The 15,137-nt window shown below is 40.0% G+C and overlaps 1 protein-coding gene and 1 pseudogene across 1 annotated transcript; one reads left to right on the top strand and one right to left on the bottom strand.

Annotated features, from left to right (window-relative positions):
• Positions 1–872: 872 nt before the first annotated feature.
• On the bottom strand, positions 873–7,140 carry LOC137714786 (subtilisin-like protease SBT3 pseudogene; annotated as a pseudogene).
• A 2,486-nt stretch (positions 7,141–9,626) lies between these two features.
• Positions 9,627–12,275, top strand: LOC137715936 (subtilisin-like protease SBT3). Its single transcript, XM_068455303.2, has one exon. The coding sequence runs from the start codon at positions 9,667–9,669 to the stop codon at positions 11,962–11,964; it is 2,298 nt and encodes a 765-aa protein (XP_068311404.1). The 5' UTR covers positions 9,627–9,666; the 3' UTR covers positions 11,965–12,275.
• Positions 12,276–15,137: the final 2,862 nt, after the last annotated feature.

The raw sequence follows: 15,137 nt of genomic DNA, 5'->3' as shown, positions 1-15,137 counted from the left end.
ACTGTGCATATTTGACATCAAAAGTCTCTCTAATTGAAATGTTATTTGCTTATTGGATTTGAAGGCTTAGTGATTTGATGTCAAATTTGATATCAATGTCAAATTTATTTTTAATTCATTTTAATAGTGGATCCCTTATTCCACTAACATTTCAACCAATAAAAATTTATTTCAACATTTTTTTAATAATTACAATCATTTAAAGCTCCATTTAAATAATAAAATAACATTTGACAATTCAGTTGGAGAATTACAAAATTTGACATAAAGCTTCAAATTGCCACATCAGCCATCAATTGTAATTTGACTATTATAATTTGATATTTTCTTTGGAGATGGTGTAAAGGATGTCATATGTATGCACAAGGGCATGATGAAACCTTTGGACCCCCCACATTATGCAGCTTTGCTGGTTTTGGTGTTAATATGAAAGTTATTAGAGGGACCTTCTTTCTGTTTCTTTCTTTCCGGCCCTTTTGTTCTTAGCTTCATTTTTTTTAGGTCCCACCCCACACCACACACCAAAAGCATTTGTTGGTGGTTTTGAATTTTGTTTTCTTTCACTTTGGGACTGAAAATCTGTGATCTCTATTGACATGTCGAATAAACCAGAAAACTGCAGCTACTAAAAGAGAACAACAGCTCATGAAACCTCTCTACCAAAAGAGGGTCACCTCTGACATTTATGAGATTCTGTCTTCTCCTAGGGACTAAGAGAAGAGTTTAACGTAAAAGATCGAGCCTTTTTTATCATTATTGAAAATCTGAATGTAACAGCTGTAATTCGCTGTATTATATTTTGTCATTTCCTTTTATTTTGTAATGTTTGGATCCTGCACATTAATATGCAGATGGTATCACGATGTCTGAAACTAATAATTTACGACCACTACAAGGCTTGATACTATGTGGTTATGTTAATCAATCCATTTCAGATAGCCATACGTCACCTTCTTGCTATCGATCTCGACCCTTAACACGAAACCTTGTTCTTGATTCTTTCCCGTGAATGTTAGAGTGCTAGGCTCCACTGCAATCTTCATTCCTTTAGGAACCCTCCAAAAATGCAAAGTAACTTGATGCATCATCTCCCACGTTTGTCACAACCCTAGTGAAGTTTTTCGCTTTCAGAGAGCTGTCTGTGCTGTTGAAGATGGCTATAAGAAGGGTAGTTTAACTCAGTAGGTTGTTGCCAACAACTCCATTGACTTCGTCGGATAATAGCGCTCATCTGCTTGGTAGTGTATCCGAGACCACATCGAAACTCGGTATAATCCTGCACATCCATGTCATAGACGAGTCCAGGATTCATGGCTCTGTTTGGGTTGATATGGCCTGCACCGAACTCTAAAGGCGTGGCAGCAAGACCGTCTTGTTGGTCTTTTATGGTGTTTCTAGTGTTGTCGAGGTTGTACGCTGTGGTCATGATCGCTGATCGAATGGCAGCAGGGCTCCATTCACGGTGAACAGCCTTTAGGAGACCTACAACTCCTGCAACATGAGATGCTGCCATTGATGTCCCTGACATTAGTGTTGGATTTTTGGATTGCCGGGCCCATTCCGCTCTAACGACACCAATACTGTTTCCAATTTAACCACATGCTCAATCCGTCAGGTATGGGGTTTTACCACAAAAGTTGGATTTTTGGATCGCCGGGCCCACCCCACTCTAACGACACCGGTATTGTCCCCAACTTAACCACCTGCCTAATCCGTCAGATGTGGGGTTTTACCACAAAAGGTCTCGGTATTAGTTAGAGTGGGACAGACCCAGCAATCTAAAAATCCAACATGCTATCAGAGAGCAAACGGGGAAACAAAGGGCAGAGATATTTTTTCACAAAGAGATATTTTTTGATATTGATTGAATCTCCCAGTACATGAGACAACTGATAAGGCAAATGATCAGCCCTCTTACAAAAGATCTATGCCATACATGTTGGCAATAGATTAGAGATCCAAACATTTCAAATTACATGCAAGGATTAACTTTAAAGCAAAGGATTAACTTTAACACTCCCTCTTAATGCTTTGCAGTTTCACTCCCAAAAGTTCTCTTTGGTAGATGAATACGTCCTTTGGTAATGCCTTGTTGAATATATCAGCAACTTGATCTTCTATCCTGCAGTAAACAACATCCACTTCCTTGTCTTCCACAACACCTCTGATGCTTCAGAGCAATATGCTTTGATTTGCCATGACAGACAGGATTCTTGCTCATGGCAATAGCTAACTTGTTGTCACAAAGGATAGGAGTTGCTGATTCTTGTTTCTCACCAAAATCTTGCATAATTCTTCTCAACCACACCTTGAGAAGTTGCAATTGAAGCCGACACATACTCAGCCTCTGCCGTTGATAGTGCAACTGAATTCTGCTTTTTAGACGCCCAAAAGAATACACCAGTCCTTAGCGTAAAAGTATAGCCATATGTGCTCTTCAAGTCATCCACACTACCTCCCAAATCACTATCACAGAGCCCATACAATTTTGGCTCAACATTCCTTTCATACATAATACCAAAGTAAAGTGTACCTTGTATGTATCCTAGGATCCTTTTTACAGCTCCATAGTGAATGCGAGTAAGCTTGTGCATAAATCTGGACAACAAGCTTGGAACATACATAATATCGGGTCTAGTCGCTGTCAAATACAAAAAACTCCCAACTAGGCTTCTATACATAGATTCATCAACATCACCACTACCATCTTCTCTTTGAAACTTTTCATTCATAACTAGAGGTGTTGCAACAGGCTTGCAACCAACCATTTTGAATTTTTCTAGAAGTGATTTTGCATATTTCTTTTGAGTAATAAAGATACCATAATTTGATTGAATGATATTAATTCCCAAAAAATAATGCAATATACCTAGATCACTCATCTCATATTTCCTCATCATGTCATTTTTGAAATTCAAGATCATTTTATCACTACTTCCAGTATAAACCAAATCATCAACATATAAGGAAACGATAAGGATATCTGAAATACCTTCGGTTTTGACATAGATGGCAGGTTCATTCTCACTTCTTTGAAATCCCCTTTCATTGAAATATGAGTCGATCTCTCCATAGCATGCTCTTGAAGCTTGTTTCAGGCCATAAAGTGCCTTCTTAAGCTTGTACACCTTGTGCTCTTGTCCTCTAAGAACAAATCCTTGAGATTGATCAACGAACACCTCTTCTTTTAGGACTCCATTTAGGAAAGCGACTTGACGTCAAGTTGGTGTAGAAACCACCCCTTTTGAGCAGCTACAGAAATAAGGCCTCTGATTGTTTTATGCCTAGCTACCGGTGCAAAGGTTTCTTGGAAGTCAATCCCGGGTTTCTGAGAATAACCCTTTGCTACCAATCTAGCTTTGTTCCTTTGAATAGAACCATCTTGATTGAGCTTAGTCTTATAAATCCATTTCACTCCAATGACGATGTTGTCACAAGGTATGTCCATTAGTTCCCATGTCTTGTTTTTCATAATGACATTGATCTCCTATTGCATTGTAGCCTTCCATGTATCTTCTTTCACTGCATCATCAAAGTTTTCCGGTTCTACAACACAGAAATTACAGCTTTCATAGACTTCATTTAAGCTTATTAGCCGAACCAGCGTTGAACTTGGACTCGAAGGTGTGGGAGAGTGAACTTGAGGACTATTTTCAGGTGACAATTGTGGAATTTCTTCCTCAATTTCCTCATCATTTGGCTAATTTTATTCTTCAATTCTGATTAGTGTAGATTCTTCTTGGATGGTTGCTTGATTCCAATCCCACGAAGATTTTTCACTAAAGAGAACATCTCTACAAACCATAACTTTCTTCCTTTTTAAGTTGTAGAGTCTGTACCCTTTTGTGTGTGAAGCATAGCCTACAAAAATGCATCTTTCACTTGACTCATCAAGTTTTTGTCTTAGTTCTTTCAGAACATAAGCAAAGCAGACTCTCAAGTGATTCACGGAAGGCTTTCTTCCACTCCATGCCTCAAATGGTGTCATGCCTTCAACTGCTACTGTCGGATGCCTATTCATTAAGTAGATTGCTGTATTAATTGCCTCACCTCCACAAATATTGAGGCATTCCCTTGTCATACAACATTGCCTTAGCCATTTTGACTAAGGTTCTATTTTTTTGGCTTAGTTACTCCAGTTTGTTGTGGAGTGTAACTGACAGTAAGCTGCCTTTCCAAGCCAATATCTTGACAAAACTTATCAAATTATGTGGATGTGTACTCTCCTCCTCTGTCACTTCTAAGAACTTTGATTAGATAACCATATTGTCGCTCAACCATAGCTTGAAACTTCTTGAAGATTGAGAACACTTCTAATTTCTGCCTTAGAAAGTATACCCAAATCATTTTGGAATAATCATCTACGAAGATTAGGAAATACTTGTTTCCCACTTGAGTAGAGGACTTCATGGTACGCAAACATCTGTATGAATCAATTCCAATGGAGCTTTTGCTCTCCCAGCTTTACTAGGTGGAAATGAATCTCTATGATGCTTCCCAAGTGCACAACCTTCACATATTTCTTCATTTTTCTTTTTCTTGTAGTTTCTTAAGACTTTGAAAATTCAAGTGGCCAAGAATTTTATGCCATAGCTTTGAATCTTCTTGCACTTCCATCTTGAGTGTTGATTGAGTTGCATACTCAATTGTAAGAGGAAAACTTCTACTCTTCCTCATCTCAATCTTAGCCAAGAGTTGTTCACGATTCCTCCCATCATATATCTTGCAAGTATTGTCTCCAAAATACAAGTAGTAGCCATGCTTAATGAGTTGTCCAAGACTTAGCAAATTTTGCTTCAAATCAAGAACTAACATGATATCTTTGGTGAACATCTTTCCATTCTTGTTGGATTTTTAAATCGCCGGGCCCAACCCACTCTAACGACACCGATATTGTCCTCAACTTAACCATCTGCCTAATCCGTCAGGTGTGGGGTTTTACCACAAAAGACCTCGGTATTAGTTAGGGTAGGGTAATTCTATTTAAACCCATCGGGTTTCATTGAACCCACCGATGTAGGACTTTAACACTCCCCCTCATATGTAATCTCATTTAGTGGTTCACACGTAGAGATCCAAATCGGTAATTGAAACTCAGAGGTCGGCTCACGTTAGGCCCACCTGTTTTCAATAGAACATTTAGTGGTTCACACGTGGAGATCCACATCAGTAATTGAAACTCAGAGGTCGGCTCACGTTTGACCCACTTGTTTTCAATGGAACTCAACGGTTGTCTTTATATTAAGAGTTCATACTTGTTTCCTTATGAGTGACAAGCTCGTTGGCTTGCACACAAGCTCATTGGCTTGCACGGGCCCGAACCATGGGCTCTGATACCATGTTAATATTCAAACAATCTTTCATCTCAATAAACTAAACACACGGATTAGGCTAGAAAGATGAAGCAACATATGACAAATATGAGCAGTAGCTTGCTACGGGAAAACATAGGGCAGAGAGCAAACGAGGAAACAGAGGGCAGAGAGCTTTTCTCACAAAGAGATATTTTTTGATATTTTTTCACAAAGAGATTTTTTTTTTTTATGTTGATTGAATGTCCTAGTACCATGTTGGATTTTTGGATCGTTGGGCCCACCCCACTCTAACAACACCGACATTGTCCCCAACTTAACCACCTACCAAATTCGTCAGGTGTGGGGTTTTACCACAAAAGACCTAGATATTAGTTAGAGTAGGGTAATTCTATTTAAATCCATTGGGTTTCATTGAACCCACTGATGTGGGACTTTAACAATTAGTTGATAGTCTGACGCCAAATTATAGTTGTTTACTTCCATCAACATCTTGTTAGGTGCAACTGCAGCAAGAACATCAACACCGGGAGCAAGAATGTCGGGTTTTAGAATGCTTGGGGTGACGGGGTCTGGTCCTCTTGAAGAGAAATACGCTACTTGCGGTGCCGGTTTTGTCCCCAAATTGGTGTGCACAAAGGTAAGGGTTTTAACTTTAGTTGTAAACGCTTTCGGGGAAGTATGATTCCCCTTCAAATGCGAAGCCGTTGTCTAGAGTCAAGGTAGCAGTGAAAGTACGATCAAGTGTGACAGCTCCTACTGTTGTGATCCAGGGTGCTCCATTGTATGTCGAGTTATCATCAAGACCATCATTCCCAGCAGCACATATGACAACAATTCCCTTCTCAACTGCTGAAAGAGAACCGATGGCAATGATATCGTTGTAGTAAGGAAGGAAGTCGAATCCAAGAGATAGTGACATGATATCAACACCATCAGAAATCGCCTGATCCATCCCGGCAAGCACATCACTAGCTGCACTCTCTTCTGAATCTCTTACCCACAAGACTTTGTACATGGCAACATGCACGCGGGGCGCCACCCCTCTTGCCGTGCCTTTTGCATATCCGAAATGACTTGCACCGAGCACATGGTTGCCTGCAGCTGTGGATGATGTGTGTGTTCCGTGGCCAAAGAAGTCTCTTGGCGAATCATAGTCACGTTCAGAAATCGGTATACCTGCAGCTTTGAGCCCCTTGCTGAAAGATCGAGCACCAATGAGCTTCTTGTTGCAGAGAGACGGGGTAAATGCAGTTTCATTCTCACACACGCCTTTCCATCTTAATGGTACCTCTGACATTCCCTTATCACTGAAACTCTCACTTTCTGGCCGGATTCCTGTGTCAATAATTCCTATGATCACATCTTGGCCAAATGAGGCATTAGGCCATAGACCGAGGTTCTGCCTAAGTCCAAGAAACTTAAGGCTGTGAGTTGTGAACTTCTTGCCAAAAGACTCGGGATATGTGGCAACATGAGCCGGGGATTTCTCCAATCTAGACAGCTGAGAAGGAGTGAGCCTTGCACTGAACCCATGCATTGCTGTATGAGTGCAGCAACATTTCACCGTCATCATCTTTTTCTGCAGGATATGAAGACCACAATGATTTTACGGTGGACTTGTGCCATGCCTCGTGCGTTAAGAATGATTCGGGTTTGTGGGAATGATCCATGTGAATGATGTATGTCTGGATTTCCTCAACATTCGATACTGCATCGTTGATCTGCAACAGCATTAACAACAGAAGTGTGACATGTTGTACAAATCCATCTTTCTACTTATCGATTTGCAAAGAATAGAGCGATTTTCAAGCTTTATAAGAACCATTGTTGATTAGTGAATGATGTTGACCTTCTGTGTTTAAACGCAAAACGTTATGTTCAAGGTTCGATCGAGTTTATAATAAAACTTCTGGTCGGTATTGTCTATGTCAAAACGGAAGGCTTAAATAGAGAAAACAAAAGAGTTACTTGGTTTAATGGTTTATGTCGATGCTACTTAAGAGATATTGGACAGGCCTCATTGTTTGAGTTGATACCTGCATTTTTCTTCTTTCTTTTTAATTTTCTTTTTGTTGTTTTTTGTTGTTTTTGTTGTTTTTTGTTATATTCTTTTGTTTTTAATCTTAGGAGTTTTAATCTATGTCAATTAAAACCAATATGCATGCCTTAATGTCAAAGCTAACAGAAACTTAGCTATTACATAGTTGTGTAGTAAAATGCCCGTTTGTCTCATCTCGCCTATATATGAGAGAGATAAACGCGTGGTATAGAAGCTCTTTCTGTCAAAACTACTTAAAAGTGGACGTACTCATGATGTAGATTAATTTTGTACATACTATCCCTCGAGTTTTTATTTTCTTACCCTAGCAATTTTATTGTCACAGTTCTAGTTTGAACTAAAAATTAAGAGGTGTAAAAATCACCTTCCTTTATAACCCTTTATTTGGGAGAAGGATTGAAGACTGCACACTACGAATTGACGTTCTCTCGATTTTCAGTAATGAAAAAAATAAAAGAAATTTGATTGGAGTACTACCACCATGAGACATTGAGGGAGACTTACTTACAATTCGTCATGTAGTACGATGTGAGAAAGTTAAACTGCATCATATTGCATCACTCATTTACGATGTTACTCTGACGAATCAAGTGCGTGGATAAGTTATTCTCAACACACTAAGATGTCTACTGCTTACTTACGAATTCTGTTTCTAGTAAAAGCAACCTTTATGCTACAATGGGCAAGGGCATCATCAAAATGCATCGCCCGTTCATAAAAATTGCTTTTTATACAATCTCCATGGTCGATTGGTTGCGTTTTTGCCCCGTAGAAAGGGAAGATGCTACAGTGGTCCATTAAGCAACCATATTCCCTAGATATAGTCTCTTCTCTGATTAGGTCTCAGTGAAAACTTGAGCATCTTAGGTCACCCTCACCATGGAGGGATGAAAGGAATTGAAAAATCAAGTGATCCCAAAATTTAGAAGTCAACATACTTTTTATTTATCAGATAAGTGATCACTTATAAGAATTTGATGCATGATTGCATGTGGTTTATTGTATTTGAACATGGTAAAATAGCAAACTAATAAAGTTTAAGCTTAACCTTGGAACAACATAATTGGTGCAATAATATGTGCCAAATCTGAACCGCCACAATATAACTAGTGAAAATGATTGTACATAAGTAGTCGGTTTGTCCAAGTCTCTTTATAGCTTGTTGGTTTTGTAGAACAACCTAGAAAATTTTATTTGGAGCCAATAAACTTTTTTTCACACCTTACTTTTTCCCCTCTAGATCTCCATTTAACAATTATCAGCCCCACCACAATGAATTCTAGGGTGAAAGTTCACCACTTTCTGGGACCTTTACTGATGCCGACCACGAAAGTTATCAACCTCACCACCTCAACTTCCACCACTTTTCGGCGTCTCCTCTCCTCTTTATCGTCTTATATTCTCTCCCTCCCCGTACTCTGTTATCTCTTACTCCCTCTTCTTTTATGCCTGCAGGCGATATTCGAATAGGGCAGCCATGAAAGGGGTCTTCATGCTTTTGAGTTTAATTTGAAGTTCCGATGGATTTTGGAGTTTTGAGATTTTATTTCTACAATTGGGCAGCCATGGAAGAGAAGCATCAAAACCCGTGCTTGAATAAATCCTCAAACTCGTGGTGTGGAAAGAGATTTTTATTTTATTTTATTTCAGGTTGAAATAGAAAATTCAAAGAACACTTTTAAAATTGAGTACAGAAAGAGATTATTTAGGTTCTAAAACAATTTCTCTTCACTATATTTTGTTAATGATACTGATATTTACTTCCTTCCACTTGCATTTTGCATGCTTTGTGTACCCCAATTTCCCCATATGCCCTTGTTTTGTGGCGGTCCATACAATGACAAGATGGTCTCCTTGGACCACTTTGTATTCTGGTCTCACTGAAAAATTTCTCCAAATGAACGGTCTTCATCTACGTAAATATATTATCCATAACATGCATGGCAATTGGACACCAATAATATATGAGTAATGATATGGAGACTAAATTTGTGAACTAAATGATGTGTCACCATTAGAAAATTGGCACGTTTATCAATGTTTAAGTAATAATCCACTCATCAACTTCTATGTGATTTAGTTTACAAAATTTAGTCTACAAATTTAATCTCTCTAATATTATTTGATAATATATCATCCATAATATACTCCCAGTTGAGATAATCAGATGGTGATGAGGACTTTTTTGTTGGGATTGGTTCCTAAAACTCCTAAATGGCCTTATAAGTTTACAAACTTTACGAATTCATTTGTATTCTAAATTTTTCATATCGTCCCTTGTGCTCAACATCCATGACTAGTTACTATCATGTTTCCTTGTATTTTTGGCTTTCCATTGCCACCATCTCACACCTCGCAATTGTCTCAACCTTTGCTCAATCCCAAAACTATATCATCCACATGGATTCATCAGTGATGCCTAAAGCCTTTTCTGATCACCATTCATGGTACTTGGCAACGTTAGACTCCGCATTAGGCAAGTTTACCCCTAGCACCACTGCGACCTCCTTCTCCTCCGCCCTCTCTTCCAAACTCATTTATAGTTATACTCATGCCATGAATGGTTTCAGTGCAAGTCTCACTGCTTCCGAGCTTGAGGCCTTAAAAAGCTCTCCAGGCTACATTTCTTCAGTGAAAGACTTGCCAGTAAAAAAAGACACAACTCACACCTCCCAGTTTCTTGGCCTCAACTCCAAATCCGGAGCGTGGCCAGTTGCGAATTACGGCAAAGACGTGATCATCGGGTTGGTGGACACGGGCGTTTGGCCAGAAAGTGAAAGCTTTAACGAAGATGGAATGTCAAAAATCCCACCAAGATGGAAAGGAGAATGTGAAAGTGGCACCCAATTCCACTCCTCATTGTGCAACAAAAAGCTTATTGGGGCAAAGTTCTTTAACAAAGGGCTCGTTGCCCAGAATCCCAATTTGACCATTGAGGTGAATTCAACGAGGGACACTGACGGGCATGGGACCCACACCTCGTCTACGGCCGCAGGAAATTACGTGGCCGGGGCATCATTTTTTGGTTACGCCCCAGGAACTGCCAGTGGCATGGCTCCTAGAGCGCATGTGGCCATGTACAAGGCTTTTTGGGATGAGGGAGCATTGTCTTCCGATATAATTGCTGCCATTGAGCAAGCAATTATAGACGGTGTGGATGTTTTGTCCTTATCATTTGGGTTTGATGGTGTTCATTTGTATGAGGATCCTGTTGCCATAGCAACATTTTCTGCCTTGGAGAGAGGTGTTTTTGTGTCCACATCGGCAGGAAATGAGGGTCCTTTATTTGGTACCTTGCACAATGGTATCCCTTGGGTTCTCACGGTTGCAGCAGGGACAATTGATCGGGAATTCAAAGGAACTGCGCATCATGGAAATGGAAACTCCGTCACGGGGTCCACGCTCTATCCCGGAAATTCATCTTCAACCCAATTTCCAGTTGTTTTCTTTGATGCGTGTAACAACACAAAAACATTGAAGCAGTTGGGGAAGAAGATCGTCGTGTGCCAGGACAGAAATGATACGTTGTACTATCAAGTTTATAATGTCAGCAGCACAAATGTTGCCGGAGGCATCTTCATTACCAGCAACACAGATTTGGAGTTATTCATCCAAAGCATTTTTCCCGCAGTCTTTCTGAGTCCAAAGGAAGGTGAAGTGATCAAAGATTACATCAACAGCAACTCACGGCCAAAAGCAAGCTTGGAGTTTCAAAAGACACTTCTTGGGGCCAAACCAGCACCAAGTGTTACCAGCTACTCGTCTAGAGGGCCTTCCTTTAGCTTCCCCCGGACCTTGAAGCCAGACATTCTGGCTCCAGGGTCGTTAGTCTTGGCTGCATGGCCTCAAAATATCTTCGCGGCCATGGTAGGCAAGAAAGACTTGTTTAGTAATTTTAATCTGTTGTCAGGGACATCCATGTCTTGCCCCCATGTAGCTGGAATAGCGGCGCTTCTGAAAGGTGCAAACCCAGAATGGAGCCCTGCTGCTATTAGATCTGCCATGATGACGACATCAGACATATTGGATAACACGGGTAGCCCCATAAAAGACATCGGTGACGCTTACCAGTCAGCTAGTCCTCTAGCCATCGGAGCTGGGCATGTCAACCCTAACAAAGCCCTAGACCCCGGGCTCATTTACGATGCGAAAATTGAAGATTACGTTAACCTTCTTTGTGCACTCAACTACACCAATAAGCAAATCCAAACCATCACTAAATATGCCTCGAACGACTGTTCAACTCCTTCCTTAGATCTTAACTACCCTTCTTTCATTGCATTCTTCAACTCAAACAAGAGGCACTCGGACGTACAAACGACTCATGAATTCCGGAGGACAGTGACCAACCTAGGAAAGGGGCCATCGACCTACGTTGCCAGCGTGGCACCGTTGAAAGGATTTGTGGTTGGAGTGGTTCCGGAGAAGTCGGAGTTCACGGAAGTGGGTCAGAAGCTGAGCTTTGTGCTGAGTATAAAAGGTCCAAGAGTAATGAAAGAGGCGGTGGTTTTTGGTTCTCTGAGTTGGGTGGAGAGTGAAGGTGAACATGTGGTGAGAAGCCCCGTCGTGGCTTCAAGCCTCATCAGTTGATCAGAGATAAGTGTCGCAGCAGAGATAACTTGCCTGCTCTATAGCAAGCATGTGATCATTCCCTTGCTAAAAAAAATGGCAATTACAGTTTCAAATAAATATAGGATGTCAGGCTTACAGCAGCTTTGTGTCTGATTAAATTAATTAAAGCCGGCAACTAGCGATTTCAGGTTATTGGTAAGGTTCTGTGTGGTTTGTTAGTCATATACGGTATAGCTTTGTTTATTGGTGAACGTACCGTTGGAACTTTGGAAGACATTAGACTTTGTAAACTGAAAAAAATAAACAATCAACTTTGAATGTTTATTTAAGTTGCATGCATGTGTTGTGCTTGTCGAGTAATTTTTTGACGCGATCGTCACATTCACATGTTGTAATTGTTATATTTCTGGTAGAGCACAAATATTTATTTTATTTTATTATCATGGTGTTAGTTTACCAAATATTGACTATGTCATACCTACATTATGACGAATGAATAATTAGTGGCAGACAATGTCAAAGTAGCACTAGTCTATCAGTTTCATTCGACAAAAACTGACATGGACCCAATCCATATACCGTAAACAAAGCATGGCTAGGTTCTGTGACTTTGATTAGAGAAACCATTATATTCGTGATGTGTGTTTGGACCCAAATTTACATCATCGATCCGTGCAATCAAGATTGTTGAAAATAATTTTGTTATTGTTGAGGGATAATAATATGATTTTTATCATAATAATTATCTTTTAATATGAATTATCTTGGCGTATTCTTAAACGGGATGCAGATTATATCCCTAAACAAGCGGTACAGTTCAAATTAATTTGGGATGTTTGGCGTGAGGTGGTGGTGACAGATTGACAAGTAGCCAGAAATGAATTTAAAATGAATTTGAAATTCATTAAATGGGGATCAGGATGCATGGATGGGTGATGGAATTGTGATAAGATAAGAAACCCTTGGTAGGCTAGGCTTTTTGTCATGATGGGATAAGTCAGGATGGGCTTTTATTATCTTTGAAAAGTCAGCCATTTGAAGATAGGCTTTAGCACCTATGCTGTGGATCAGTCATTCTACGAGTTTGAGTTTCAGTCGGTTTCTACATTATCAAGCCGTGCCAAGCAAAATATATGGCTGTTATAAATACAGAGTCGCAGGCAACATTCAAGCCCTTCCAATTCAACATAAAAACTGCCCTGCGCAAACTCTCGCTTTACGCGAAACCTCTTAACAACCTTGAGATTTTTATTTTCTTTTTCCCGCCGACAGCTTTTCAGTTTGGATAAACAGCACTGTGAAGGGCAACATCGAACATCTTCAGTTTGGATAAACAGTATTGTTGCTGTAAAATCAGCCGACCGCGGAGCACCTTCAGTTTGGATAAACACCATTGCGTCGAGGCCGACTGGTTATCTATCCAAGTCTCGATCGAGAAGGATTTTCGAATCCTTATTAGCAAAGGTCATCTCATTAGCCTTCTTGGCGAAGTGAGGTGTTACAAGTTACTACATTCGGCACATTGAAAGCCGAATTTGATATTGAACTTCCCAGAACTAGCAGCCTTGTCTTTAGGCTCTAGAACCCGAAGGCCGAGACGTGTTCCTTCTTCAGCCGTAGTCGCAAGATCAAGAGGTCAGCAGAGCACCCAACGCAACATCAACACATTTTACTCCTCGGCCGACGAGTTGGCACGCCCTGCACACAACCGAATGACTTAGTTAGCTTATTAATTACTCGGTCTCCGTGCCACGTAGGCTTGGTAGTTTTTAGGGTCAACATTTTGGCACACCCAGTAGGACCTAGTGCTAAAACTACAAAGTTCACATGATATATCAAGATCTCAATCAGGGTGAGATTTGGTGCCTATTAAAGGAAAATGTTGAGAAGCAACAAAAACTCCTTGACCGGATCCTTGAAGCACACGAAGAAAGGCAAAAATCTTTCTCTCAAATGATAAAGGTGAAGGTTCATCACAGCTTACAAGATCAATGGTCAAATGAAGATAGAGCTCAATTTTATGAATGGCTTGATAAGAAAACGCATTTTTGTCTTGGGTTCAAATCAATTCCATTTGAAGAATGGTTAGATCAAAAGATCGGGGGGCAATTTTTCGCTTCGGCCTCAGAAAATTGTCGAGATGGCCGAAGAAGAACCTAGGACACCTTTTTTTTCAATTGAGATTGAAAGTGTGGTAGGCCTAGAAGAAAAAGTTCAAGTCTCTGAGCCAAAAATCTACTTAGAAAATGATTCATCAGAATTCTCCAATGGCGAATATGGTCGAGACATGGTCTTAGACGCTAAAGTTACGCCAATTGATATGATTATTAGTGATAAAGCCGATATGGAGAAATCCCGTTTGGCCACGTTATTTGAGTTAAAAGACAAAATTAACAAAGTAATTATGCCTGGGGGGTTTAATACTTGTCCAACACATTCGGCGGCTGATAACGAAAAATATTTCGCCAAGTCAAAAGTATTTGGAGATGATTTTTTATTTTGCCTAGAGCAAAATCAAATTGAGAATTTTGATGTAAAAAGATCTCGGCTTGGAATAAAGTATCGTTGGCCTCCTCCTGATTATAGTTCGGTCACTTTTATTTTTGTCTAAAAAGAAAAGGGAATAATATTATTTTCTTAACCATTCGGCCTTTCAGGCCGATACGTAAGAAAATAAAGGGGCAGCATATGGTATAATCGGTGGTTAAGTTTTTTTAGTCTCGCCGAGAGAGATTATTTACTGATATGCTGCGTGCAACAAGAAAGGCCACCCGTGTTGTAGTAGGTCTCCGCATGGCCTAGCCTATTCACCCTGTGGGATGGGCATTTGGTGGTTAATATCCGCAGGTATTTGGTTTGCCCAATTATTAGTCAGACAAGATTATTGGTCAGAGGAAGAAAAGAAAAAGCATAAGATAATCATAAGATAATCAGGTGATAGGCCACCCATTTGTGGTAAGCCATACGTGCCTAATCTTGGCCAATCGGTGAGGGTTGCTATTCAAAGGATTTTATTGCGTGGCTTTGGTTCAAGTTGCATTGATTTTAGTGGAATTTTCAACATTTTTAGTTCAGACTGGTAACTTCAGTTTGGTTCAAAAGGAAGTCACCACAGTTCAATAGATATCAAGGACTTGATCTCAATGTTCGAGGGTTGTTGGTTGAGCTCGACCATAGTATAATTTAGCGAG

This window comes from Pyrus communis, chromosome 15 (assembly GCF_041283825.1).
Source record: "Pyrus communis isolate YQ-2024b chromosome 15, ASM4128382v1, whole genome shotgun sequence".
NCBI classification, from domain to species: Eukaryota; Viridiplantae; Streptophyta; class Magnoliopsida; order Rosales; family Rosaceae; genus Pyrus; species Pyrus communis.
Note: the sequence above shows the minus strand (reverse complement) of the source record. Positions and strands in the feature narration are given on the sequence as shown.